Raw genomic sequence first — 27,990 nt, 5'->3', positions numbered from 1 at the left:
GACGGGCAGAAGGGGGTAACAAGAATAACGACATTTATTTATTAATGAAACCTATATTCCCCATATTTCCTGTTTTCCATTTTTCTTTCTGGAAAAAAAGTTGGTTGTATTTTGTTCTGTTGCATTTCTGTCGGTGATCACACTCATTCTGCCTAGCTGTGGTTTTGTCTACCTCAGCAGACTACCTTCTTACTTTCTTTCATTCTTTTATAGTCAAGTCAATATGGTCCGTCTACCTGCTATGCTGACCAAGTCGGCTTCTCGTCTTGCCAACCGCCATTTCATCTTCACATTTGCCGTCTTGGCCATCTTGGCAGCCAAGCTCTCACATATCCACAGCCATCGCACTGCCGTTGCTACGTCTCGATTACTTACCTTTTTCGGTACATTCTTTATCCAAGATATCATTCTTCTTGTTATAATACGACTTCTCCTCGAACCTCCTCTTACAGCCAAGATCGCACAATACATAACCGCTACCCTTGCTGGTCTCCTAATCGTCTACAATGTCGCCCTCGCCGTTATTTCTGTTACATTCTACCTCGTCGCCGGATCCGAAATCCATTGGCAGAACATCAACATGGTCTCTGACCCCACGTCAAGAGCGATCTTCCTTTCCGGTCTTGTCACCCTGATCCTGGTCCTAGCAGCCCTACTGTTAGTCAGCTGGCCACTACAGGATGTTTGCTACGCAACCTTTGGATGGGGCGCCGATGTCGTGTCTTTTCCCTTTTTATTCGCGGGGAGGGCAGCCAACCGTCTCTTGAGAAAGCAAAACATTTACGGTCGAATCCCCGAACCTCAAGTCGATGCATTCAACAACCAATACTCCGACGGTGACGATGATTTGTCTCAAGACTCGATTGGCTTTGCAAAGTCGCAAACTTCCTATTCGCGCCTCTCGCAGCGCATGCGTAAAGTATGTGGTGTTCGCATACAGCCTTCGACCGTGAGACGTCTCTTTCATAGCATTCCTTATCTTTCTTGGCATGTCTTCATCTTCGCCTTATTTGTCCTGTCTCTCGAACGACCCAGTGATCGATCCCTGACTTTCCTTTCTTGGACTGCTGGCCTTCTCCCATTCGTCGACATGTCTTCAACCTCGCCTCTCCTGGATCAGCTACCAACACACTTCAAAGTCGGCATCCAACATGAGTGGGATGAGCGATCAGCTGTCGCTGAGCCACCCAAGTTTTCTTGGTTACCCAAGGGCAAGTCACTGGCTGGTTTCGAGGATTGGTATGCTCAAGACGAGATGCACTACTCTTCCACCTCAGATCCTACCAAGATCTCGAACCTTGACCAACCACTGCTGAAGGAGCTCCAAGGCAAGCTCAAGGATGTTCCTGTAAAGCATGTGATCATGTTCCTCCTCGAAAGCACCAGAAATGATGTGTTTCCCATTAAGAAGGATGGTCCCCTCTGGAATCGCTTCCAGGACTCGTACCCTAACAAGAAGATTCCTCGAGAAGCGCTGGATAGACTCTCTACGTTAATGCCTACCGCCAATTACATCACAGGCGACTACGACGACGGTTTCAAGCATGATAAGACTCCGAAACGCGGTGGTCCCCGCTTCACAAATGCCTATACCTCTGCGACATACACTCTCAAAAGTCTCACGGGCACAATTTGTGGCCTGAACCCTCTTATCGCAGACTTCAACCTCGACTACAAGCGACACATCTATCAACCCTGCCTCCCTCAAATCTTCGACGCGATGAACAAGGCTGATCCGTCTTCCTCGAAATGGAAGTCCTACTTCTTTCAAACTGCTACGATCCACTACGACAACCACGACAAGCTGATGGCAGCTATGGGATTCCCTGAGGAGAACACGATTGACCGAGAATGGCTTCGCAATGAAAATGCGACACACGGAGCGGTTGAGCTGGAGGACATCAATTACTTTGGCTTCCAAGAAGACCCTCTTGAGGACTACATCCGTGATGCGTTTGAGGATGCCGAGAAGAACGATGGCCGAGTTTTCCTTACACATATCACAAGCACGAGTCATCATAGCTACGGACTACCTGCCAACGAAACATCTGTCCCTCTGGGTTCAGGAAAGGATATCAAGGAGCTCTCTGATTACGCTAATGCTGAGGGTTATGACGATAAGTGGATTAAGAAAGTCCTTAACCTTCTCGATGAACAGGGTGTTGCCAATGAGACTTTAATCGTTTTCCTCGGTGATCATGGCGTCTCGCTGGTTGAGAACAATAAGGCGTCCCCTTATTATAATCCCAGTGTTGGAGCAGACCATGTACCTCTAGTTTTGTCTCACCCTCTTTTGCCTTCGTTCGATGTTGACGATGCAGTCCATTCTACCCAGGTTCTACCCACAATCCTCGATATGCTTCTTGAGACAGGCTCGTTGGAAGGTGCCAGCCGAGAAGCTGCAGAGTCATTACTACCAAATTACGAGGGCCAATCACTGATAAGACCCTTGCAGACAAGCAACAACGAAACAGGTCAAGGGTACTGGCAATTTACTGTCATCAACCCTGGCCGAGCTATGCTTAATGTTCGTGATGCTCGCCACCCAGAGCGTCATTTAACAATCCCCCTTATTGATAATGTTGAGTGGAGACTAAGTGACGTCTCTGTTGATCCCTTGGAAACAGACGGTATTCAAGCCTTCGACTTTGTGTCGTTCTTGGAAGCCGTCGAGGCAAGGTGGGGTGTTAAATGGGCTGAGTGGGTGGAAGAAGGTGCCTTTATGACGAGGTGGCATGTACAAGATAACAGCAAGCGATGGAGATATGAGAGAAATCCAAAGGTCAAAGAAAGAAAGGGCCAGTAGTTAGATGAAATTTGTTATTCATATAGCGTGTCAATTAAACAATGTTAAAGTTCATAAACCATTGAGTGTTCTTGGTAACAATAATATATACCGACTCGAAGTCATGACTAGAAAACATGGTACAATACATTCTGAAGCCCTACAACAGGCAATTACCGTACCATTTCACACTTGACAGATACTCTTTAAAGCCTCATCACTTGAGACGATGTAGAGTGCTCAACTGGGGCATATCGGTGACAGAGGCACATTTCATGACGAGGTCGACACTACAAAGTGGTTAGCACATTAGTGTGACATGAACGAGTTCTGTGTGAGTGAGGTTGTCCTTACTAAATCCCGTTAGCGTTCGATTAAACATGCATGGTTAATGAACGTACCAGGCTGTTAACGTCTTCATCAGTCATGGTGATGATGTCATAAACACTTCCATCACCCAGACCTAGCTCAGATACCTTTGCCCGATCTTTACATTCTTCGTCTTTAACATATTTCTTCTGACCACTCTGAATAAAGTCGTATTTTGCGCTCTTGAGACTGTTGCCATTGTGGGGCAGACACAAGTCTGCTCTGTTACCGTTGCCATGGGCGTACTGCATCGGCAACTCATTACACCTAGAATTGCCATAACCTCGACCCGTGATACCCCATCCCTTGGGAATTGCGTGAAGACCAGCAGTGGCCCAGAAGGTGTTGGATAGGACTGATGCCTAGATACAGTTTGTTGTTTGTTAGACATTCATTGTATGCAAGCTGCCTATGAGCTAGGCAGCTTCCTAGTTAGAGAAGCCTCTAGAAGAAAAGCTATAGCTATAAATCTAAGCTCTTCTTCTATCGGAATAGAAGAACCAGGTTGTTTCTTTCTTCTTATCTTTTCATGTGAAGGTGTTGGAATTAGCACCGACAGGGATGCAGCATACACCTGGGTTGACGTTTGCGAAGCCAATCCATGGGCCCTCGAAACAAGCTCCATTGCGGTTGATGTAGAAGCGGATGTCAATTGCCGTGGCTGTGGCGACGAGGCCGAGAATGACGCTTTGATAGAGCGTATTGCCTGATAATAGTAATTTTCTAGTGCGCGGTAGTGTCTGTACGATGGAATTGTTTGCTACAGTAGGTAGAAGAGAGATTCGAAAGATGTTATTTATACTGGACTCCCTCATCGATTTTTTATCCCGGGCCTATCTTGTCAATTGTCTTATGCTATCACGACCTGGCAAGGATCTTTCTACTGATAATAGACTGTTTAAGTAAACTTATGCATCCTGAACTTATCATCAGGCTAAAAAGTATGAGAGTAGATTCAAAGCCACAGACGATCGGGTAAGCTTACAAGAAGTTGGCCCACGGACAGAACTGTTGATAAACAGGGGACCAGTGATACACATAAGCCCACGAGTCCTCTATTTAAATTGCAAAGCAATAAGCGCCAAGGCCTGGGCATATGTGGCACGAGTTATTGGAATACAGTAGATAAAAATGCTCTAGGTTAGCCGGGATTGCCTGTCATAACCTCACGATACGCCATCCATCTTGAACTAATGATAGGTATGACTACAGGTGAACACTTGCTAAGGCCGGTGTGTGAAGACTAGGAGACGCATAGTACTGAAACATCTACAAGCTAATGTTTGTCTTATTTTTGTGTTTCACACATCTAACTCTGACTAGAGTCTGCAAGAAATGATTTCGTGATGTCTGACGTTATATTTAACCTATTTGCAATTATATCAAGTGTCGTACCTGAACGCGTCCCGTCCTCATGCTTGTGTTCGATCAAACCCTGCCATTAATCGTTCCCCTCCATTGTGAGGCTGGATATAATTAACAGGATAACCCTCTGCTGTCATCTGACCCTTCGTATCATCAACATAACCGGTTGTTTGTTCTCCATAAACAGAGGTAGGAGAGCACAGAGTGACCTGTCCTCCTTTCACTGCCAGAAGCTTTCTCTTACCCATGGGTTGCAAGGACACACTGGGATCACGCATCATGTACCCAGGCTTTGCGCCGCCCGTCTCGGTTGTGGTATGGATCAGATTGGCCAAGAGTGAGCTGGCCCAGTGAGCATCAGCGAATATCATAAGAGCAAGCCATAAAACAATAGCCATGAGCAGGGCCAGACAGCTTAGAGCAAGCTGGAGATAAGACACGGCAACAATGAGTTTGTCCACGCTGATGTACACAAGAGATGGGTCGATGCCGACACTATACGCTCTCGAAATCAGAAGCGATTCCACAGCGTCTGCATTATCCCGGATCCAGGTCAAGGCATTGTTGTCCAGTGACTTGGAGCTGAGGTTAGATCGACCATCGCCAAGATCATGGGCGACCATTACCGCAGCAGTGTCTACCAGGCCGAAGAATCTCGGATCGTCGACGGTCGAGTGCCCAAAACAGTCGGATCGGCCGAACTTGCCACCGAAAGCTTCAGTCTGAAAGTTTGAAAACTCGCATTTCTCCTGTGGCTCTGGCGCTTTCGAAATACTTTCGGATCGAATGAGGGTCATGTTGGTACTCGTCATCCTGACGAGCGTATACAGGGGTTTGCCGTTGTTCGATACTGTGTATAAGCCCCATGTGTTTTGTAGCGTAGATATTTTGTTGTTCGACACCGTGTTGAGACCATAATGATAGCTCATGTTTTGACTTTGAGCATTCATCATGCTGTCGATGATGCGGCTAGAGGAAAGAACCTTCTTGTTATCATGATCAAGATGTCCTGTTCGTTCTACAAGGTCTGATACTTCTTTCTTGGCCAGAGGAACTCCAGAGGTCGTGAGCATAGTCGTTTTGAACGTGGACTGGAAGAAAGTGTGACGCCTCTTGCCCTTGGTCACTGTGAAGACCTGATTCATGAGAGCTGAGCCACCGCCAGAACCAAAGGAGTACCAGATGTTGTCGTATCTGTTGGGCAAGATGTATCTAGAGTCAGCCAGTGCATCCGAGGCGGTGTCCCAGTGGACCTCAGGCTTTCCAGCAATATTTTCAACAAAGTCTTTTGAGAAGACATCGTCAAATGTACTCTCCCACACCGTGTATCCGTCGCCATCGGTGGTGTTCACAAAGTAGTCCTCGTTCTGCAATACTGGGTTGGGGGGATTCACGAGGCTGACTTCAATTGAGACAGAGAGGCCATCATCGTCGAGCCAGATCCGAGCGCCCACATTGGCTGGTCCTGTCTGTGGGACAACTTCTGGCGCGCTATCGTTATTGGAGACTTGGCCAGTTAAAGTGTAATTCAGTCCAGGTTGAAAGAGGTCAGATCCTATAATCTGCGACAGCCTCTGTGTAGAATCGTCAATACGGGAGGGATCTAAAGACAACTGAACGATGTATGGTGGATTCTCGTTCCTCAAATCCGCGTAGTCGGCGATCGTGGTAGTCGAAGTTTTGAAGATGTAACCAGGAGCATCCAATGCCCAGAGAAGTGTGCCATAGAGTGACAGGACGATGTTTAGAAGGCTGCAGGCAAGGACGACGAGGCCTGCTCGTGATAGACCGCGCGACGAGATGTAAAGGGTACGCTGAATGTAATCTTCTGTGAACATGAGATAAGACGTGAACTGGTTTGAGCGGGCTGCGATCAAGGAGAAAAGCTTATAGATAAAGATACCCATAAGCAACTCGGCGCATTTGAAGATGATCGACTTGACAGCATTGTGATATACTGGCACAGATGATTTAATGAAGGAAATGCTTGTTTCCAACATTGTGATGTTTTTGCTACTGGACGTCGTGCAGAGCGGCCAAGGAAGAAGGATGAAGAATATCTCGCGGGGGGTGTGCCGTCTTGACCTTTTCTTGGCAGTGCTATCACCTGCCGTTTGACTGCAGGACCCCCTTGCCATTACCCCTGTAAAGGCGTTATAGTAACCATTTAAAGACAAACTTCGACGCCATGAGAAACAAGGTGACCTGTTGCAATTGGTGAAGTCGTGTTGTGGCGTGGATCATTGCTTGTTATGGTTAGTAACCTCTTTCAGCTCAGAGTCGAGAATCACTAGTTCGTGCAAGGGTCCAACGGGTCAGGGGACTGAAAGCTTGAAAGTTGATTGGTTTAGACTTGAAAGATTAGAGAGCATTTATTCCGTTATTCCCAACAATAGCTAAGCGTAGGTTGATAAGAACATGTAGTTGTCACAATACAGACTTCCAGGCATAGAATGCAACACAATCCGTATCAGATGCCCCGGCCAGCCAACTTTAAGAGACTAAAGCGATATGTCTTCAACTGGTCGGAGCTATAAGTCATCACAGTAGCCATGCCTTGGTGTACAAGAGACTATCAGGTCACTTTTAGTTCATTTATTTTTGTACTCAAAAGTTCAGAGGTCATTGTTTCTGCTACCTGCTGGGCGTGACTGTTTAAATGGTCTGCTGCACCGCGGATCTGTAGTCTGGAGCCGGAGGCAGCAGCGCCAGTTTCGTCTCTTGTTTCCTCCACTCTCTGAACCATGTGGATATATGTTCATCCGCATAATCCCACGTGGGCATCATGTAAAATTGGATATATGTGAGACAGTCACGCCAGTTGCCCATGACGGGTCGGTTGGGCAAGAAGAAGCAATCTGACCTTGCGTCAGGATCCATCTTCATGATCTCAAGATATTCCCAATGTCTAAGTTTTGTTGTCAGGAACCCAATCCATGATGCTTGCGGCATCCCTATGCACCCGGTGGTATGAATGTATCGCAGTGCCGGATCCCTATCCATTGGCAATGTGCCAACAGCCAGGCGTGGGTGGCCATCGTAATCTTGCGCAGCCCAGCCTATTGAAAATATGCCGTTCTCGAGGACACAATCCGGAGTGAACTTTCCTCTTGGAGAATTACCAAAGTTGATAATGAGGGACTCCTGACCGCTGATCTGTTGTAGTGCTCCTTGAGGGACGAGTTCAGGAGCTTCATCAGGCCATATTGTTGTCCAACCGGAGGTTGCATATTTCCGCAGTGTTATGTCCATGTAATCATCAAAGGGCCCGAGAACAAATACTTTGTGCCACTTGATGGTAGGTAATGGAAACAGACAGTAAAACTTGTTCCAGGAAATAAACATCAAATCAGCCGAAGTCTTAGCCCTGTTGATTATGTCGATGATAGGACGGCTTCTCGCTCGTATAAGGATGCTCACATCAGAATGTGTTTTGTGGGTAGTTAGGTATGTTTGTCGCCTTTCCGTATATTCGCCATAGCCTTCATATTTTGCTAGATAGCGCAAGAAATTGTAGTCCTTCATTCCGTCAATGAAGATGGTTAGTCTAGCACTAGCTGGGCTGCTGAAGGTCAAGAAATTCCGTACGAATGACCCTGCAATCAGCCCATCACATTTACCGAGCTCGTATCTGAAGCGAGTGGGATTGTTGGAGAATCTCTTGAGGTGCTTATTGATGTTGAGCAGATGAGGTGATTCTGTCATGTGATGGATTAGCCATCGTAAACGTCGACATGTCGCATGTAACGCGAAAATCCCAGCGACTCCGAGATTGGAAAGAATTTGATCCACGATGTACAAGTTCGGGTTGTGCTGATCGCTCAGCAGTTGGACAATTTTTGAAGTCATGATGAAAATTTCCGTCGTTTGGGGATTAAGAACGCAAGTGAGAATAAGGGAAGGCGAGTAGTAGCAGGTTGGTTTATACCTTGTGTAAGTTTTGCAAGTAGACGTAGAAATACTGGAAACAAACTTCCACAGTAGGAATGACATTTTACTAAAACTTTGGGCATAGATTGTCAACTGAGAAAGTTAAACCTAGCAGCTTTCCATCATTTATTGAATTAAATAATCTTGGAAATACATACTAGCGGATAGATATAAAAAAAACTCCTCTTAGATATTGGGCTTAATATTATCAACAGTTTCAGAACGATGCCCGCAGGGATTAAAAAGGTGCATTTCCGCATTTTCGTTTGTTGGAAGATACAAGCAAATGATAGTGTTTGGTGGTTCTGCGTGAGTTTTGAAGCCTAAAACTAACTTCATCCCTCTGCAGCTAATGTCTACAATCTCACTTCTGCGACTCACGGCCGCTGTGGTCTGGTCTGAACTTTAGACATGTTTATGGGGTCCTTCATAATTGACACAGTTATTCGATTGGCCAAAGGCTGCTTATAATACTTTTATGCCACAGCTTTGTAACTCAACCACGACTAAAGCTACCAGAGTCAACAGAAGAAGTTCATTGACTCATAAAGTTCACGCAAAAACTTGGCGAGTGTCTGTAATAAACTGTGACCTTCTCATGTTAGCTCAGGGTTAATATAATTCTTCGACTAAGAGTTTCCCGTAATCAGTGGGGAACGATTGTTTTCATGCTGAAATTTCCAACTTGAGTATTCTTGATCTGTCTCTTATCAAAGAAATTTCTTAATAGATTTTACCACCCCAGAGATTAAGCATCAAGGTCATGTCTGGTCAGACAAGTTCATGACATGTTCCGGTACAGAGCGCTCACATTATTGCTCCGCCTTCCTTTCTTTGCTCCTTTAGGTATGGCTCTATACTCTCGTACCCTTGACAAAGTCCGTCCCCTTTTCTCGGTGTTATGTCTCATCAATCGGATGAACGGGACACCAATTCTGTTGTTGCTGGTAGTCTCCGTGTAGTAGAGTTTCCATATAGAGTTCGAGCGCTTTGTCTGATTGGATAAGCCTGAATGGATTGGCTAATGAGTAGGGAAAGAACAGCGAAAAGCAAGCCACGTACGCATCGCTATAATTAGCTCGGAGCGTGCCGAAGACCCAGACTCTCCTCAGCAACCATCATATTCGGCAGTGACAGCCGTCCCGTCATAGCCGCTCACACTTAGATCTGACGTCTTGCTCAGAGTCTCAGATCCCGAAAGTCTGTATTATGCGGAGAAGATCCTTTGTTTGCAACATTAAGATGAGTCGACACTCTTCTCTGATTGGGCGGCGCGTATCGGTCACACCCAGTCTGGCTGGTCAACAGATGTCTCTATGGCCGTTCCTGCGCCACTTTGTCACAGGGCCATTGTCTTTGCATCCATTTCATTGTCAATCATGACCCGGGTCGCCGTCATTAAATCACTCCCTACCTGGGGTATTCGATACATAGCAGAAAGGATGACCTCTGCCATGTCTGCAGGGGAAACTTAGAGTCCAGGACACAGCCACAAGCCGCGTCAACCTTCGTATCTCCTTACTACCAAAGAATGTAGTGTCAGGATTTAGCCTTGCGATTCATAGACTTTTGAGATTACCACGACCTCGGATGTCGTTCTATCCAAAGTTCTCACCCTCCCCAATGCCGTGGTCGTGGGACTTTTGCCAAATGCATCACCGGTAGTTGGGTAAGATGTGACAGAATACCAGACGAAACTGTCCTAGCGTAGACACATCATCTGGTGCAGCTAATTGCAGTGCCGAAGACTGGAGCCTGGATACGAGGTCCAGGGACGAAGTATGGGGGAAGTTGACTAGTTGCCGATCTGCCGTCCGCGACACCCGTTGATCAACGGTCTAGACCACGTCCGAGTTCCGAGTCGGAAAGTATCACGGAGACTCTGGGAGCCATACTGAAAGAGAACGGAATTAACCAAGGGGAAAGGATTTACAACTCTGCTAGGGCTACCATTGCAGCGTTTCTAATATTGGCAGTGTATTGTACAGACCCAAAGACTGCTACTCTATATTCTTATATATATATCCCTTTGTATCCTTCCATTTTCCAAACATCAACACTCACCTCACTCTCGATTCATCAACTTAGTCTTTCACAAATACAACCATCTCAGCAAACCTACATCATGCTCTTCAACAAATTGTTTCTTGGCGCTATGCTCGCCATGACCTCTGTCGGTGCCATTCCCAATCCTGCGGCCGAGCCTGGAAGTCTTGTGGAGCGCAGCAAGCACCATGGCCATCATGACTGTAGCAAGCATGCCTCCTACAATGAGGAGAAGAGGGAGTGTGTCTGCCATGTCAGTGGGGAGACCTACCACAAGAAGCATAAGAAGTGCAAGAAAGAGAAGGAAGACAAGAATGATAAGGAAGAGCGAGACATCATCGAGGAGCGCGACCCCAAGAAGCACAAGCTTCTCCATCACTGTGGAAAACATGCTTCTTACAACGAAGAAAAGAAGGAGTGCGTTTGCCACGACAGCTCAAAGGTTTTCGAGAAGCACCACAAGAAGTGCAAGAAGTCCAAGGATGGAAAGGGACCCAAGTCAGAGAGAGATGTCATCGAGGAACGTGACCCCAAAAAGCACAAGCTTCTCCACCACTGTGGCAAGCACGCCTCTTACAACGAGGAGAAGAAGGAATGTGTTTGTCACAACAAAGCAGAGATCTTCGAGAGGAAGCATAAGAAGTGCAAGAAGCACATCTCTTTGAGAAGCATCCTCCACCACTGCGGCAGACATGCTTACTACGATGACGCAAAGAAGGAGTGCATCTGCCACGATAGCGGTAAAGACTTTCTCAAGGAGCACAAGACCTGCGCTTGTCCCCAGGGCGAGAAGTGGCACCACATCGAGCGCAAGTGCTCCAGACACTAAGATTGTGCAAGGCTGATTTGGTTTGGAATTATGTTTTGAGTTCAATATTCTCTTACTTTACTGTTGGCCATGTATGGTCATTCGGGATAGGGCTTGGTTTGCTGTTGGTACCATTCTAGTCTAGTTGCTCTTCAATCATTACCAATTAATTATATTTATTTGCAATCGTGGCAGAAGTGTTGCCTTGAGGCACTTGATTAAACAACCTAAGAAATCTAATAGATAGCATAAGCTAACCTATTATTTTCGTCCTTTCTGGTAATCTAATCTAAATGGCAGGGCCAACTACTTTAATACTCTATCAAATTGGTCAAGAAGAGTAAGCCGACTAAGGCATATCACAGGGCCTTGCCGTATTAATCACTTTTATATATCATCTAGTCCGGATAACAAAGGAAAGAGAGGCCATCATTGCTTTAACTATAACATGTTGTGGCTGCCTTAGTCGTCTTACTCTTCTCGACCAACTTGACGGAATATTACGGTACCTACCTACGTATTCTTAGTTGGTTCTTCCTTCCAACAAACCAAATAAAGCCTCAGTTTTCGGTGATCAGTCTGAGTTTACACAATCATGATAAAACATCATCATTCAACACACCACACTTGTAACATCTAGTCAAGTATCACATCCCCAAATACCTCTTTGCATACCTACACAAGCATGGATGCTCCTCGCCGAGACCATCCCCCCTTTAGGGTCATTGTAGACGCACCTCAAGAGTCCGCTACTTTAGTTGCCACTGCCGACGCTCAGCAAGATGTTCAAAGCATATTACCAAATAACGTTAGTGCGCCGGCATCTCCCTCTTCTTCTAGGTCCTACGCAGTCAGGCCCAACGCTTGGCAACATATTCAAGGCACATCACCAAACAACGCTAGCACGCCGGCGTCTCCCTCTTCTTCCAGGTCCGACGCTCGCCAACATGTTCAAGGCACATCAACAAATAACGCTATCATGCCGGCGTCTACCTCTTCTTCTAGGTCCGACGCGGTCAGGCCTCCCCCGTTCGCCAGCCGTTGGAGCAACCCCTTGCATTGGTACCTAAGACGCGGCACCGATATCGAATACAATACCATCTATCGCCGCTCCTTCCTGATCTGGGCCATCCACAACTGCATAGTCGTCAGGTCCAACGCAATCGTGGCATGTTGGGTGGCGAAAAATGTTGAAGGCATTTGGAATCTCATGCCCCCGATGTACCCCGGCCTTCACGACAACTGTCAAGTCGTATGCATACCGATAGACAAAGTAGCCGAAATAGCTGCTCATCATGGCAACAACATTTCCGCTCCGAATAGCTCTATAAATGGCTTTGCCAACGGCTCAACCAATGGCACGAACGTTAGGCCGAACTACTTTTATCCGACTGACCGAGAGGAACTTATACTCCTTGCTTGGCGCTATCACCAAAGCCCGGCTGGTGTTTGGTTTGATGCCCAAGGTCAGCGCATCAGATCTGATTTGAACGATTAGTCGGAATCGAAACCTTGACTTGTCTTAGTAGATAGACTTTTTTGCAGCGGGCTATGTCGCAATCAATCAGACAACTGTCTCCTCGTGTATTATGTTCCCAAACGCCTGACGTGATACGAACGAAATATATACCTCTCATCTATCAAGGGTATCATCTCTTCCTCATTAATCCTTTTTCGCCTTCCAAAGTCCAAAAACGCCAGTTATGATCAAAAATATCTGAACGAAAAGCATATACACACCGCCTCCTACAAAACATAGTGCTCCGACGGGATCCCTTACTCCTCTCTTCAGCGCTCCAAAAATCCATTTGGCATCAGTCTTGGCTGTGCTCACAACCCATGCCAAAGGCGACGGTTTGGCGGGCTTCTGCCTGATCTTGGGTCGGGAGCCAGGGAACTCAGCAACTCCCTTTTTTTTGCCTTCCAAATCTTTGAGTGTCAGGGTGTGGTTCTCGTGCTGCCTGTTGCGGACGCTTTCTTTGGTGAGCATGCCCCGGATTGTATCCTTTTCCGAAGCCGTGTTGTGATTCCACCATTCCTCGACCGCGGTGAACATGTACTTCTGGATAGGTGTTTTATGGCGACCTGGGAAGGCAGGGTGATGCATGATTGTCAAGATCTGGCGGATGGTTTCTTCTTCATCGCGGAAGGGATCGTCCCAACATTTCACAACTTGCTGGGTGGTCCAATTGGTAGTGACGGTTGATACAAGACCGGCTGGCTGGTTAAGAACGTTGCTGAAATGGTCTTTGGAGATATCCGAGTGGCTGGGATCCGATCCTTCGCCATCAAGATAAACTTCTGCGGAAGTAGATTTCGCAGCTTCCGCATCGACACGTTCTTTAGCTGCCTTGAGCGCATTGCGCAGTTGCATTATGGAACTCTCAATCATGAGACTGAGGTACTTGAACACAAGTTGATCTGTATATTTTCCCAGCTGCGTGCTTGAATCCTCCGAGAACGGTTCGTCATCGTGTGTCTCGGTTCGCTCTTGGATCCACTTCTTGATGCGATCGTGGAGATAGAAAATGGGCTCGATGGTCTGCCAGAGGTTGTTCGCGTCGAGGCTACTTTCGGCTGTTGTGCTAGCCTTCTTGGATTCTTCGGCTTTTTGGAATAGGACACCGACGCTTTCGAGTTGTTGTAGGATGGGATCGTGGATTGTAGTGTTGGAGGCAAGCTTGCTGAGGGCTTCGATGGCAGCTCTAAGAATATCGTACAGATGCTGGAACGCGATCTCTCCGATGTTCATTTCCTACAAAAGTCAGTATGCTTGACCCAAGAAGAGAGGTGTGGTCGTACATTCTCCAGGTTCTCCAGGGAACCCTTGCATTGAAGAACAGCCATATCATCAGCCTCGCCCAGAAGACTGTGAAAGATGTCAAGCATGCCAAACGTGCCCGTCACAATAGGCGGAACCATTCGTCCTCTCCATCCCGGGGTCTGGATGCGACAGGCATCTCCGACGAAAGCAAAGACATCGGCCTCGCCAAGATCCTGAAGACATAGTTCAGTAAAGTTGCTATGCGCTGAGAAATCCTCAAGAGTATGTAGTGCTGCGCCGAGATGAATAAAGGCTTCCTTCTTGGACTTGGGGTTCTTATCCCGGCCGAGCCGGATGCATTCGCGGAGTTGGCGCGTGACGTAGTCAGCTGATGTATCCCAACCATGTCCGGAGTTTGCGATGTAATTCTTCATGCCCGTCTTGGGGTCGAACTCGAGTTCCCGGGGATCGACAGGCCCACGAAGCCTCTCGTCGACGTCTTTCGCATTGTCGGGGTATCCTTTGGGGTTGTCGATGTGTTCCACATGGGTGTAGCATCCCAGCCTCTCGCGCGTGACGTCAAACTCGTCGGTCGCAAACCCAAATTCCATGAAACCCAAAATGCTGACAATGGCTCTCAACACGGGCTCAGGGACAGTTTCGAGACCTGTTGTATCGATGATTTGCGAAAAGTCCCTCAACCAGTTCCCAAAGTATATTTGTCGTCGTTCGAGGGCCGTAAAGCGATAGTGAGTAACGAAGCTGGCAGGCAAATAGCGCAGTGCCTCTGCGATGTCGCCATGTCGCCAGACGTAACCGTTGAAGGAACTAGTTCCCGCCACTTCACCCGCGCCAAAGGCTGACACTCGGCTTGCGAAGAGGAGGCTGACGAGGCTGACGAACAGTATTTTTGTCGTGAGCGAGAATGTCATTGTTGCAAAAATTGGGGAATGCTCTGTGACGTCATAGACTTCTTGGGAGTGACGGAAAAGAGAAAATGATGAACACGCCGACAAGGATTTTGGTTTCGGAACATAAAATAACCGTACCGAACAACTCATTCAATGCGCTAGGAAAATTCGGATCGACATTGGGTTACTAGGGTGACGATAAAGAGTACATGAGTCTTAGTGCCACAATTTGCTCAGATAAAGTATATCTTAACTGCCGGGAAGTATCTTGATCCTCCAGGTCGGAGTTACTCAATGCGCGCCAAATAGGAGATGCTAGTTGCAGGATGGTGACAATTCGAGATCATATAAAAATACAAACCACTTTCATATTCATTTGCAATTAATATGCACAGAGACGCATCTTAAATAAATAAAATATGTAATGTTTCTATCGTTGGATTCTTTTTAATAGCTGCTGGCGCTGTTCAACTGCCTTTCAATCATCCAGTGGTGTTTGTTTATAGGGTAAGCTTCGTGTCAGTGGTGACCTCTTGTGACGTGAGTACAAAAATAAGTCGCCCAAAAATGCAGGTTATCGGAGCATAAACCGACTGACTAATTTCACTCATCTTGGTCCTTGCGGTCAATTCTTCTGATAACCTCGATCTAGCGGAGGTTAGTTATCTTATCTGAGCATATCTTATCTTATCACACAAACTCAGGTAAGAATGGATCTTTCGGAGCTGATTCTGTGGTTACATTGAAACATTGAATCTCTAGCCAAATGCGACATGTGGTGCACCCCATTCACGCGGTTCTCAACATGGAGTCCAAGATCACTGTTGTTGTTTCGACCAATAATATATTGGACGCATCTTCTAGAAGGGATCTAGCCTCACGATGCTTGTACTTTGATGATAGATATGTGTTGAATAGACCCAGCGAGTGAATAATTAAGATGCCATGTATTGGGACCAGCCCTAATCTCATGTCTAAAACGGGTGTGTAAATCGCTTCCTTATGCTCCCATCACAATGTCTAATCTTATTGTTTTGGCTTCAATCCAACACCGCCATTCCTCTTGTCAATGCTTATCTGCCCTTGAGGCACCAAGTTCTGCGGGCGCGCAAACAACATTGATGTAGTGATGGGTGCATCAAAGTTTTGTCTTGTCTTGACAGCGAGTGCTGGATGATGGTTAGTAGAGAACATGGTTGTGCTGTATATAAATGACTTACCAGCTACTGTGGCTACGAGCAAGACTACTGGAAGAGCTTTGTTGACGCGTGCAATGCGAGACATGGCAGGTTGTGGTTGAGCAGGGAAGTCGAAGCGAGGAAGAGCTCCGCCGAAAGAGTTGGTAGTCATGATGATGGTTGGCTGTGTTGGACTTGTGAGAGTTGGTAGATGTGATGGATTGAATGCTGATGAGTGAATGATGACCTTGGTTAGAACGATTCTCTCGTTGTCTTATATCAATTCGTTTCCTATATAGCGAAATGAAGATACATACTTATTCTATCATTAATTCTACATCGTCTTAGTCGGGTCGCTCCGTTGTAGTGAGGCAGCGCCAACCTTAGTAGTCAGACCACCATTTCCAGGGCATATCTTACAGTGGTGCCAGCCCCCTGATGAAATGGCGTGGAACTTGTGGGGTCATGGTCTGCTTTCTCCAACTCCCAAAGTCATCTGCGTATCGAATCTGCTGATACTCTAATGCACTGACAACTGTAACAAACAAGACACTGATGAGTGTTTGAGGTTGGAACGTGGGGGATAAACACTCGATTTGTGAGACCGAGATGGCGCCTTTGTTAAGCAAGATTAGGTATCTAGAGATACGGCTTTGTTTCAATCCATCTACCCGAGTGCCTCAGATCTAGTCTAGATAGTTACTCCGCAGTCAACTCACTTCCATGTTCATTGATCAACATCTCTTTCCATATCCTTCGTAATACTGTAATCTTTGAGACATATTCAGGTCAAGAACAGCTGATGTCAGTCATTATGTACTCAGGCACCCTTTTTTTCACTGCGACAATAAGTCGGACATCAGTCCATTTCCCTCCGGCTTTTCGCGAGCCATCCATCTTGGGACGTATTACCCCAGCTCAGTAGGATTTGCACTGCACGCCTAATTCTAAACCTGCAATCGCTAATCTGCATTTACTCACGCGCCAATTGAAGTGGTATGATTGCCAATCTGTTGCAAAGAAAGAATTATGTCATTGCCAACTCATACGGGGAAGCGGGCTCACCGAGAACTGCGAGTATTGAGAACTGCGAGTATCGAGATTGAACCCTGTGATGCATTAATGTGCTGCGGAACCGACATGGCTCGATGTTTTATAATACCTCACTGATCGTATGACTGAAGCTGGTATTGTAGCAAATAAGGCGCATGTGTTTGGCATAATTTGATGCTGCGATGCGCGACATGTTTTACTTACCGACCCTTCTGGAGGGACTTGGCCATGTTCACCGAGACTGCCCGCTAAAATTAGGGGTCCGCTTCTGGAACCACCTTCTGAGATGGTGCCATCAAAGCTTTTATCGCAGCTACATCTTAATAAAGGTAAGAATGCTTTTATATTAGGCATCGAATAAACTGATCTGAACCTATACGGACTATACAGGCTGGCAATTATCAACAATTGACTCAGACTTACGAAGGGGCGTAACATATGGACATACATTACGGAGTAGATGGGTTGGACGCAAGAGACCCAGCCTGATTTTCGAGAGGTAATATTGGGTGACTGCTAGACGATATTGGGATTTAATTCGATGATTGGAAGACTATCGGGGCCATTAAAACATATTGTCAAAGGTCTGATGTCCTCCGAACTCACACGCATGTCGGGCCTGTAGCTATGGCGGCATGTTTCATGCCTCGATACCGCCATTCATCTATCACGATTTAACCTGTAGGCTACTTATGTTGCCCTGATTCAGTTCAAGAGATATTGACATTGTGTCTTATATTTAGTGACCTCCGAAAAAGGGAATACGCTTGACGTCGAATCGTCGGGGTCTAAATCACGTTAAGTCCGTGGTAACCGACAACAATCCCCCTCAGGGCTAAATCGCCCACTAAAATGAAGCCCCATTAACAACCGCCAGCCAGTGAGTGGAGGCGGAACGGCAGTTGTATTGCGCGGAGTTTGCGGAGTTTGGCTTGACTATTAATCCTCATTTCCTCGATCTTCATGGACAGAATCTATCAAGGAAAAAAGAACAAAACGAAAATGAAGGTTGCAATTGTTGGAGCTACTGGCGCTACCGGAGGATCCATCGTCAATGGCCTCTTGGAGTCTGACACGCAGTTTGTATGATGTTCAATTCTTTTCGGTTGACGTGATGACTGACGACGAATAGGATATCACAGCATTGATCCGACCAAACTCGATTGAGAAACCTGCGACAGTCGCTTTGAAAGAGAAAGGCGTCAAGATAGTTGCAGTTGACCTTCAAGGTAACCAGGATGAACTCGTGGCTGCTCTGAAAGGCATCGACGTAGTCATCTCGGCCATCTATTATCAGGCACTCCAGGACGAGATTCCTCTTTCGATCGCTGCAAAGGCCGCCGGAGTCAAGCGATATGTGCCTTGCTTCTTTGCTACTGTCGCTCCTCGAGGTGTTATGATGGCCCGTGATATTGTAAGTCTCTGCGAACCTGTCCGTTCCTTGACTAATAACTATCATTCTGCAGAAAGAGGAGATTCTAGACCATATCCAGCGTATCTATCTCCCTTACACAGTGATTGATGTCGGCTGGTGGTATCAGCTCACACTCCCTCTCGTCCCTTCTGGAAAATTCGAAGGTCGCCTCACAGCCACAAACAACAACATCATTGGCGGCGGGAACAACCCATCTGCGTTGGTCAGCCTGAACGACATTGGAAGATATGTTGCCGTCATAATAAACGACGACCGAACTATAAACAAAAAGGTCTTTGCGTGCACGGAGTCGAAAACACAGAACGAGGTCTTTGAACTGGTCGAGAAGGTTACTGGTGAAAAGCCTGAGCGCACAGAGGTGACCCAAGCCCCAAAGCTTCACACCCGATGAACAAAAGCTGACGAAATACTTGCAGATGCCCAAGGAACAAATCGAAGCTCAACTGGCACAGTTCAAAGATACCACTGAGTTGTCGCAAGGAAAGGCCATTATGGATTATTGGATGTCCTGGGGCGTCCGTGGCGACAACACAGCCGAAAACGCAGTGTATCTTGGATATGTCCTCGCCAAAGATTTGTATCCTTCTCTCAAAGGCCAAAGTCTTGAAGACTTTATCCGAGATGTCGTCGATGGGAAGACTAAGTCGGTTTACTAGGTCCTCTTCGTCGCTCCTTATACAACATAAGGACGAGTCAAGCAACGCACCTGAATAGGCTCAATTACCCCATGCTCTTAAAATGCGACAAATTCATGCGTTAATTACCCAGATCGTATACTATTGGACATATAACGAGCGGTGGCACTTATAATGGCGACGTGTTATGGGAAGGAAATAGTTGGTTGGGTACAGAGTACATACTCGTACGTTGCTTTTTGCATAAGGGGCAACTCTACTCGGTTGTAAACTGACTATCGGAAAACGATACGACCAAGTTTGTAGATGTAGCGCTATTCATGAATCTGAGTTCGGCAATCGAAAAAAGTATGACAAGTAAGAGATGTCCTTTAACTATTCCCGATGAAGCCGAAATCATCGGATAAAGACATCTTCTCATGCACAATATGCAGGGGAGCCTGTCCATGGCGGGTTTTCTCCCCCAAGTGATCCATGCAATTAAAACAGAGGATGCACCGCGTGTGCTTCCTTCATTTCCGCCCGCGAGGACTTACGGGATTGAGAAACATCCTAGAGCTCTGCACTAATCGCGAGTCAATGGCCCCGTTGGCTACAGCGTCGGTTCGGACGGCTGAATTGAACAGATTGCGCGGTAGGATTTGGATCTAGACTACCAAGTCACTAGTTCCACACCCCATTTTAATTGCGATATGGTAAGGGAGATCGTCTATGCCCCATTGCGGAACGCTGGATCGTGACTCCGCCTGGAATGGTAATGCCCAAGTCTGCAACGACGCTCACGCGGAACAAGGCTCTATACCCCTCTACCTTAGGGACGATCTTACCATCACCATACTCTTCGCCAACAACGGTGCATACTATTACGAATGCCCCTCAGTGTTTTGTCAATGGGTTTATCTCTTCTGAGCTTCGTAGAATTAAAGAGGCTATGGCTAGTTAGTTCACGCCCTAGCTCAGGTACCAAATTAATGGTTCGCCAGCCTCAGCCAACCATCGAAACCGTGTGACAAGATCTGCAAATTAAATACGATCGGATAATAGTAGGAGGATAGGGCTACAAGCAGAGATAAAACCCCATTAAGAGTTATGACAATCTTGCCAAGGATCTTATAAACCCTGGAAGAGATCAGATTGATACAGAAGAAGCGCAAAGGTTTGAATTGCATAGGTAGTAAGACCACTTTGTATATACTCGGTTGTAAATGTTGCATGCATCGTCGCTAACGTTAGCACTATGTTTCAAGTTGAAGACTTGGTAATTACCGAATGAAACTCGCAAAGAAAGACGAAAAAGGCTAGTATTAATTGCTCAGAAATGTCAACTCCAATATAATTAAGTTTTGGTGGAAAAAGGTAGCTCACAGGCGCAGAGTATCTACGGGCCGAGACTGGCCAGATCTGTCGGGAGGCGAGAAGGGAACACCTTGCGATCCAATGCAACGTCTTGCCAATTAACAGCCTTGACTCGGTCTCGGAGCGAGAAAAAATGACACGCGGAATAGTGTTGGCAGTCCGTGCCTCTTAGCCTGGCGCCGGTGCGAGTGCCCAGAAACGGCCAAAGGCACAGAAAAACAGAATGAGCCACAGCGGTAATAAGTGGACGGATTCGTTCCTAGTCAAAGGTTAACACGTGGTTGACGCATGAACGCATCCATTCCTTTTGATCAACAACTAAAGTGATGCTGTTAACCTTGCAGAAATTAATTCGATGGCATGCATTCAATCTCTTAGTTTCAGCCTTCCATGATTTCCAATGACCAGGTAACGAATCCTATAATGCAACCAAAACCAACCGGTGGCTGTTACGGGTACCTAGACTACTTTGTGGATAGAACCAGGATGGAAAACTTCCGCGTATTTTGACCAACAACTCCTCAATTGGGTCAAGTTCCCCCTAAATCCACCTGGTAAGCTTCTTTTTCCAACTGTCACTCGGGCTTTCGACCTTCCCTAAAAGATCCATCAAAGCGAAGCTAGCGGCAACTGTAGCTTAACTTGCTACAGGCTATCAAGCACTAGAAATCCTTCTGGTTAGTGGTGTAGACTAATGAAAACTTTAATGACCCGGGCTCCTAATCATTCATTAACTGTGTCCCTGGCATGATCTTCGCCCCCCTTGTCCAAAGTTTTCGACATTTCTTTTTATTTTCATTTTCCCATGCTTCCCCAACTGTGACCATTCATTGTTTTGTCTTTTGTTGTTGTTCTACGCTCGTTTCTTTGTTCCAGGGCAAGGAGGGTGATCCTCCTTGTTGAAAGCCTTCAGCATGGTTAGCATTAATGCTTCAATTGTACGTTTCCACTAAAAATCCCGCAAGCTATCCTTTTTCTGACACCTTCCAGGCTATCCAGGCAGTTCTTCTTGTCTTGACCTTTATCGTCCTTCTCCTTCGCGGTTGGGCGCGCATCCTCTCCCACCAATCCATCTTTACACCGACCGATCTTTTTGCCTGGGCAGGATGGATATTTACACTTGGATGGTTTATCTGCTCGACATTAGCCCTTCGAATCCTCATCGATAACCCTGCATACACCACCGAGCTCCTCGTCGATTCCGAAGAATACCTCAAGGTACGGGCGGCGGATATCCTCTGTTTGCCAAGACGGACCAAGGAGTTAACATTACTTGTCTTGTAGATCGTTTTTGTGGCGCAGTACTTCTTCGACATTGGAATCTACCTCCCCAAGATTTCCATCACCTTGTTTTACTGGAATTTGATACCGAGGATTTCGGGACGATTAAAGAACGCACTGCTGGCAGTTTCCATCTATCTGGGCTGCTGTTTTACTGCGACAGTCCTTACCGACACCCTCATATGCCAGCCCATTTCTGATAACTGGTACGGATTCCCTAGAGACTGTATCCCGTAACCACCAACTAACTGCTCCAGGTCTATTCCAAACCAACTCAAATCAACATGGAACTCGTATGCTGCCTTTGTCATTCAATGGGTTTTGAACTGGTCTACAGACTTGCTCGCGTTTCTCTATCCCTTCTTCCTTCTCAAGCACATTGCACTTCGCAAGGAGCAGAAGTTTGCCCTTGTTGGCGTGTTTTCTCTAGGTGCCATCACCCTCCTAGTCAGTCTTTCACGATTCATCGCATATAATGCGACTGATTTCGAACTCGAGGACGAGTCTGGCAGTACGTTTCTCACCTTAATAAACCCGACTCCTTCCTGACCTAACTGATCAACAGACATCCTATCCACTGCCGAGATGAGCACAGCGGTCATAGTCGTTTGCCTCCCCGGTCTTCGCAGGTTCATCTCACGGGGTAAATCACGTGAACAATCGTCAGGGCCATCTAGCGACTACGCCCAAGGAACAGCCAACAATGGCACACAGCGAACACGGCATCCACCATCAGCTTACAAAAAATGGGGAGTGAGAGATGATGAGATTGGATTAGTTACGGAGATTCGTGGTGGTAATTCAACAGAGCTGACCGACATAGAGCGTAACAGCGATGGAAAGAGTGTGTTTGTGACACATAGTATAACGTCTAGTAGATAGAAAGACAAAAATTAGATTCCTGTTTAAATAAATACAAAGATATAATACTGCTGGGGCCCACTTGGTTGCAGAGATTGTGCAATACTATAGAGGTATCAAGTGGTATATTCATGATTACAAGACAAAGCGACGTCCCTACATATCTACTAAACCACGATGAAAGATAACAGGCAGAATATTCATTCAGTTACACATATCCTACTTGTTTATGATCTTCATGGACAACACGTGTAGCAGTACCACCATTGCATGAGTGCCATCAAAGCAAAATTGTGACATTCAGATTGCGGAGTCGGAATTTGAGCTGCCCCCAAGTACAGTAGAGACGAAAGATATCTGCAAATCTTTAGCAATTGTGATTTAAAGAAAACAAGCCATGTTTATACTCATGATCACAGTAGTCGATGCATAGAAATGCATGTACGTCAGCTGTGTAGAGTCTGTTCCAAGGCTACCCAACGTATTGACTGGTCTACGGAGATTCTAAAGCTTATGATTGGCCTCTCTTGAGATATTCATGTTGACCGTAGCATTGGTTCAAGATAAGGGAGGTACCAACACGATGTACGCACTGTTATCTCCCGAGCCCTGGGCGCGTTTCTGATGCCCCTCTATGCTTTGGCCTGATACTATCCCCTCAGATAGCATGTGGTGTTCTCATGTTTAGTAAAGTATCTATTCTTCTACTTTCTAAGCTACGGAGTGGGACAGAGGGATAAGGAAGTTGCATCGGGACCTAGAGATGAGAGTAAAACAATAGTCGATGTGCAGTCTGGTTTGATCTTGACGAGGCATGTGACAGGATTTGACTGAGAATATTCTGAAGGCTGCGATGGAGATAAGGAAGTGATACGTTGAAAGGGCTCTCTATCATCTTATCTTCCTCAACTGATCATGGGTTCAGCGCCACTAGGGAATAAGTACCGACAAAACCCCTTATCGGCTTTCCCCTCCCGTTGGACTTGAAACCTTGCTACTCTTAAACGTGGCTTGACGTATGAATTAGCGTAGAGCTATGCATGACTGGGTTACCAGTTTCACGCGATGTCAAGATGAACTATATTCGGGCTGATATAAGGTATCCTGGGGATTGACCGATAACTTAATGAAAAGTCGGTTGTGGCGTCAAGCAAAGCCCAATATGAAACGAGAAACGCTTTTGCTGTCGCTGTGGGATACAACGAGATAAGGTATGGTTCCATCGGCTATAATCCCGAGGGTCGGGATTGTCGGAGCATGATGGACGGACAAGGCGAGACTGAGGAAACTCGGATGCGGAATTGATGGTAGTATTGAGCTGAACAAGGGCAGGCCTCATTCTTTTCTCTTGCCTTAGTAATATCTCAAATGTATGATGCCAAGGTGACATAGTCAATTCCAGACCTTTTGGGGGGACACCCATCCACAAACTTAGTTCCTCTTCTGACACCGCTCACCGAGCAAGCTGCAGGAACATCGGCACTTGAACCATCTACCCCGGGGTCTGGAAAACCAGTATCAAATGGGAACAAGAAGAATGTCCGTTATCATAGCACCCTGTATTGATCAGTACGGACATAACGGCATAATGCCCCGTTCTTCTCGTCTTCTGAATCCGACGACCCGATGCACATGATCATGAACCTCACCTTGCCCAAACTCTCTCCTCGTCAAAGAATGCCACGATATCTTTCCATATGCACAGTCTGCCCTCAATTTACCATTTCAGGTAAAGCCCATGTCATCGATAAGCTCAAAATACCAACACATCACAGCGTCTCTTTTGCCCAGCCGATCTCGGCTTCGTCGGATTCTAGTCCCTGGTGAGCCTGGCTCTCGGCTTTAGAACCCGAGTGTGCGGGGTTGGCCAATCACAACATCAACCAGTCTCGTTTATTGCCTGTTGCGGCTCGTGGATCTCGACGACACAAGTCTAAACCCAATATGACCGAACAATGATAAGTCAGTGGCGTATTGAACCCCTCGCTCGCATATGCCAACCCCATGTTTGATGGCTGCACACTATGTAGGTACGGCCAATGGCACATTTGCGATTAGTGTTGTGACCCGTTCTTTGTCTTTTTGATCTTTGGCCGATCTTCTGTCACACGACCTCGTTGACAAGCTCCTCCAAACGCCATCAACGACATCTGGCCTCAAATTAGTCCGAGATACGGAATGGAATCTCCTGGGACTGATATCCGAAGGTAGGGGGTTGGCCTAGCCACCGGCATTCAACTCATGGCTTGATCAGCTGAGCGGTGCTGGAGAGCGAGTCGTTGTCTATAAGAATCCCCCTTCCATTCCATCCCAACTCCAGAAACAAACTTCCTTAGCTCAACAGTACTTACTACTTTCGTCTCACACTTGACAAAAGGAACTACCAACAAGACATACCAGCAGCCACAATGAACAAGATCAAACTCCACATCGAAAGTGACAACTTCACAGATGAGAGCCACCGAACCCCAGTTCGTGCTCTTCCTTCAACATGGTACACCTCTCCCGAGATGTTTGAGCTCGAGAGGCGCGCCATCTTCTCCAAGAAATGGCTTCTCGTCACACACCAGAACAGACTCGCCAAGGCTGGCGACTGGATCAAGTTCAACGCGACAGGATACGAGTTTGTCGTCGCTCGTGATCGAAAGGGTAACTTGAATGCCTTCCACAACGTCTGTCGCCATCGGGCATTCCCAGTCGTACAGGGTGGAACTTCAGGAAACTCGTCAATCTTTGCCTGCAAGTACCACGGCTGGTCTTATGGTCTGAGCGGTAACCTCGCAAAGGCTCCCAACTACGATGTGCTTGACGGATTCGACAAGAGTCAGAATGGTCTTTTCAAGATTCATCTCAAACTCGATGCATATGGTTTCGTCTGGGTCAACCTCGACAGTTCCGAGAACCCAGAGCCTTGGACAAACTACTTCGATGGGATCGACCAACAGGAGAGACTGTCTAAGGTCAACTTTGAGGACTATGTTCTTGACAACGAGTATGGCATGGATGGCAACTACAACTGGAAGATCCTCGCAGACAACTTCAACGAGTGCTATCACTGTCCCACGACGCATCCCGATTTGCCAACACTTGCCGACCTTGGAAAGATGAAGTGCGATACCGACAAGGCATGGATCAAGCACTCGAGTGTTCAGACCGAGGAGCAGAAGAAGGCCGGTCTCCAACTCGCAAGCACGTATTTCTACCCCAACGCCTCGGTAGTCGTTCTGTAAGTCATCATTCCCCTTTCAGTTAATATGCCTTCTAACTTCATTTAGACCTCATTTCATGATGATCCAACGCTTTGTTCCTACATCGGCATCACACTCATCCATGCACTACCAAATCTTCCGCAACAGGACTTCATCCGACGAAGACTTCCATTTGATTGCCGACATGTACGCTCGGGTGGTCTCCGAGGACAAGGACCTTTGCATTGGCGCGCAGCGAAACCTCGAGGCCGGCGTTTTTGTCAGTGGCGAGCTTCATCCTCGACTTGAACACGGTCCTCTGTCATTCCAGGATGGACATCGAGACGCCATTCATGCTCATGTCAAGCTTGAGAGGGAGGCCGGAAAGCAAATTTGGCCGGCTCGACAGAAGTTGCCTGATACTGAGGGCGCCAAGAAGAACATGGAAGATGAGGAGCTTTGTTCGAGTTTGTCTTGTGGAGGACTTCAGGAAGTTTTGGCCTGGTAAAATGCAAAACTATGAGATCTGGGGTTCAATGGATTTGGAGTATGGAGAATGATAAAAAAATAAACGGATCAGTATTGTTTATGGAAAAACATCATGTCTGCTCGAACCTCCACTGTAATGATACTTGTACAATCATCGCACTCCACAAGCTGTGACGTATTGTATAGCTAAACTTTACCAAAGTCTTCGGTTGAATATTAAGAAAATAATTTAAAAGGCATGCCTGCCAGTGACATCTTATTGGAATACCGAAGCCCTATCTCCCATCACTGGGCTCTGCGTGGGGGTCTCTGATCATAGTAAATAGCTTGATGGCATCCCCGTCATCATCGCAAATCATTTCTGTCTCTAACTTGAACCCAAAGCGTCCATAAATAGCCACATTAGGTTTGTCTCGGCTTGATTCAAGATAACACTTCATGTTCTCGGCGTCGGCCTGTTCAGTCACGACCCTCATCATCTTTGCCCCAACGCCCTTCCCTTGAGCCTCGGGTAAAACGACCATGATGTTAAGAAAGTAGTAGCCTCGGGGGTCTGACCAAACGTCTGATTGAGCTTTTGCTTGGGCGTCCTTCCAGATGTAGTATCTCTGTGAGTCTTGTAAGACAGTGCGGTGACATGTTCCGGTACAATCTCTACTTACTGTGACGTTGAGGCCTCCCCGGCCATAGACCAAATTCATCCACACTTGGCCAAAGTAGAGTCGCCAACTCTCAAGCCAGTCATTCCATGTAGGAGGCTGATCTGCTGGCTGTGGACGTAACCACATGGCGACACCAAGGACTTTGTCGCTACCTTCTTCTTTGGCGACATGGAAAATACCATTGCGCATGCCCCATCTCATTCGGATACCGAGGGATACTGAATTCCTCTGCGGATTAAACTGAGTACCTGTGGTCAGCTGAGATGGCCGAATATGGAACATGGAAGAAATAGCCAGATTGGTGAGTGGAAGTTTTACTTACCTTCTTATGATCGTAGACCCATTCATTATACGGATCCCCTGCGAATGCTTCTCTATAACGATCAGCTATGGAACAATGATGCGACAAAGACGTACTGGTAATTCCAGTACAATACCAAGGTACCGAGTCCGGAGGGAATACCCATATATATCGAAATTACTTACTGCACAGCTTTCACTGCTCCAGGGATATCTTTCTCCTTGAGATCTGTCACGTATATCGTCATGATGAGGAGATAACAATGAACTTTGACTTCAGATCTAGACAACTGATGACTATTAAGCCTGCGTATCGCTGATTGGACTTTAGAGTATAGAAAAGGATATTTAATAATAAACCTCGGTATTCCAGATGGGTAGGCGGGGTGAGCTGGAATGCAGGTTAATCTCTGTCGCACATACTTGCCTAATTAGACCAAGTCGCCAAGTTTAGTGCGTGGACTTCCCCGCTATCTACATCTTGCTCACTATCGCATGCCCTTCCCAAAGGGAGTAGGTAAAAGCGACAGGGCAAATGACTTTCTTATCAAGTTTTAAGAGAGTCAGAGAGGAA

General features: G+C 46.7%; 12 protein-coding genes across 12 annotated transcripts; 6 read left to right on the top strand and 6 right to left on the bottom strand.

Moving 5' to 3' along the window:
- Positions 1-223: 223 nt before the first annotated feature.
- On the top strand, positions 224-2,806 carry FSST1_008835 (alkaline-phosphatase-like protein; the record flags this gene model as incomplete). The annotated part of the gene is made up of 1 exon (XM_083225754.1): positions 224-2,806. One exon carries the CDS (start codon positions 224-226, stop codon positions 2,804-2,806), a length of 2,583 nt encoding a protein of 860 aa, XP_083084796.1.
- Positions 2,807-3,086: 280 nt separating this feature from the next.
- FSST1_008834 (uncharacterized protein) lies at positions 3,087-3,969 on the bottom strand (the record flags this gene model as incomplete). The annotated part of the gene is made up of 3 exons (XM_083225753.1): positions 3,087-3,134; positions 3,187-3,516; positions 3,712-3,969. The coding sequence occupies 3 exons, from the start codon at positions 3,967-3,969 to the stop codon at positions 3,087-3,089; spliced, it is 636 nt and encodes a 211-aa protein (XP_083084795.1).
- A 597-nt stretch (positions 3,970-4,566) lies between these two features.
- Positions 4,567-6,519, bottom strand: FSST1_008833 (uncharacterized protein; the record flags this gene model as incomplete). Its single annotated transcript, XM_083225752.1, has 1 exon — positions 4,567-6,519. The coding sequence occupies one exon, from the start codon at positions 6,517-6,519 to the stop codon at positions 4,567-4,569; it is 1,953 nt and encodes a 650-aa protein (XP_083084794.1).
- Positions 6,520-7,174: 655 nt separating this feature from the next.
- FSST1_008832 (uncharacterized protein) lies at positions 7,175-8,368 on the bottom strand (the record flags this gene model as incomplete). The annotated part of the gene is made up of 1 exon (XM_083225751.1): positions 7,175-8,368. The coding sequence occupies one exon, from the start codon at positions 8,366-8,368 to the stop codon at positions 7,175-7,177; it is 1,194 nt and encodes a 397-aa protein (XP_083084793.1).
- A 2,206-nt stretch (positions 8,369-10,574) lies between these two features.
- Positions 10,575-11,324, top strand: FSST1_008831 (uncharacterized protein; the record flags this gene model as incomplete). Its single annotated transcript, XM_083225750.1, has 1 exon — positions 10,575-11,324. One exon carries the CDS (start codon positions 10,575-10,577, stop codon positions 11,322-11,324), a length of 750 nt encoding a protein of 249 aa, XP_083084792.1.
- Positions 11,325-11,988: 664 nt separating this feature from the next.
- On the top strand, positions 11,989-12,801 carry FSST1_008830 (uncharacterized protein; the record flags this gene model as incomplete). The annotated part of the gene is made up of 1 exon (XM_083225749.1): positions 11,989-12,801. The coding sequence occupies one exon, from the start codon at positions 11,989-11,991 to the stop codon at positions 12,799-12,801; it is 813 nt and encodes a 270-aa protein (XP_083084791.1).
- A 165-nt stretch (positions 12,802-12,966) lies between these two features.
- FSST1_008829 (heterokaryon incompatibility Het-C) lies at positions 12,967-14,999 on the bottom strand (the record flags this gene model as incomplete). Its single annotated transcript, XM_083225748.1, has 2 exons — positions 12,967-14,058; positions 14,106-14,999. The coding sequence occupies 2 exons, from the start codon at positions 14,997-14,999 to the stop codon at positions 12,967-12,969; spliced, it is 1,986 nt and encodes a 661-aa protein (XP_083084790.1).
- A 1,005-nt stretch (positions 15,000-16,004) lies between these two features.
- On the bottom strand, positions 16,005-16,328 carry FSST1_008828 (uncharacterized protein; the record flags this gene model as incomplete). Its single annotated transcript, XM_083225747.1, has 2 exons — positions 16,005-16,147; positions 16,199-16,328. The coding sequence occupies 2 exons, from the start codon at positions 16,326-16,328 to the stop codon at positions 16,005-16,007; spliced, it is 273 nt and encodes a 90-aa protein (XP_083084789.1).
- A 1,844-nt stretch (positions 16,329-18,172) lies between these two features.
- Positions 18,173-19,300, top strand: FSST1_008827 (uncharacterized protein; the record flags this gene model as incomplete). Its single annotated transcript, XM_083225746.1, has 4 exons — positions 18,173-18,292; positions 18,342-18,623; positions 18,676-19,002; positions 19,061-19,300. The coding sequence occupies 4 exons, from the start codon at positions 18,173-18,175 to the stop codon at positions 19,298-19,300; spliced, it is 969 nt and encodes a 322-aa protein (XP_083084788.1).
- Positions 19,301-21,549: 2,249 nt separating this feature from the next.
- FSST1_008826 (uncharacterized protein) lies at positions 21,550-22,798 on the top strand (the record flags this gene model as incomplete). The annotated part of the gene is made up of 5 exons (XM_083225745.1): positions 21,550-21,573; positions 21,626-21,853; positions 21,920-22,122; positions 22,174-22,427; positions 22,482-22,798. 5 exons carry the CDS (start codon positions 21,550-21,552, stop codon positions 22,796-22,798), a joined length of 1,026 nt encoding a protein of 341 aa, XP_083084787.1.
- A 2,387-nt stretch (positions 22,799-25,185) lies between these two features.
- On the top strand, positions 25,186-26,473 carry FSST1_008825 (Rieske [2Fe-2S] iron-sulfur domain-containing protein; the record flags this gene model as incomplete). The annotated part of the gene is made up of 2 exons (XM_083225743.1): positions 25,186-26,003; positions 26,053-26,473. 2 exons carry the CDS (start codon positions 25,186-25,188, stop codon positions 26,471-26,473), a joined length of 1,239 nt encoding a protein of 412 aa, XP_083084786.1.
- A 256-nt stretch (positions 26,474-26,729) lies between these two features.
- FSST1_008824 (acyl-CoA N-acyltransferase) lies at positions 26,730-27,664 on the bottom strand (the record flags this gene model as incomplete). The annotated part of the gene is made up of 4 exons (XM_083225742.1): positions 26,730-27,062; positions 27,117-27,374; positions 27,439-27,490; positions 27,603-27,664. 4 exons carry the CDS (start codon positions 27,662-27,664, stop codon positions 26,730-26,732), a joined length of 705 nt encoding a protein of 234 aa, XP_083084785.1.
- Positions 27,665-27,990: the final 326 nt, after the last annotated feature.

The sequence above is a fragment of the Fusarium sambucinum genome, chromosome II (genome assembly GCF_050947815.1).
Source record: "Fusarium sambucinum isolate potato_lamoka chromosome II, whole genome shotgun sequence".
Taxonomy (NCBI): domain Eukaryota; kingdom Fungi; phylum Ascomycota; class Sordariomycetes; order Hypocreales; family Nectriaceae; genus Fusarium; species Fusarium sambucinum.
Note: the sequence above shows the minus strand (reverse complement) of the source record. Positions and strands in the feature narration are given on the sequence as shown.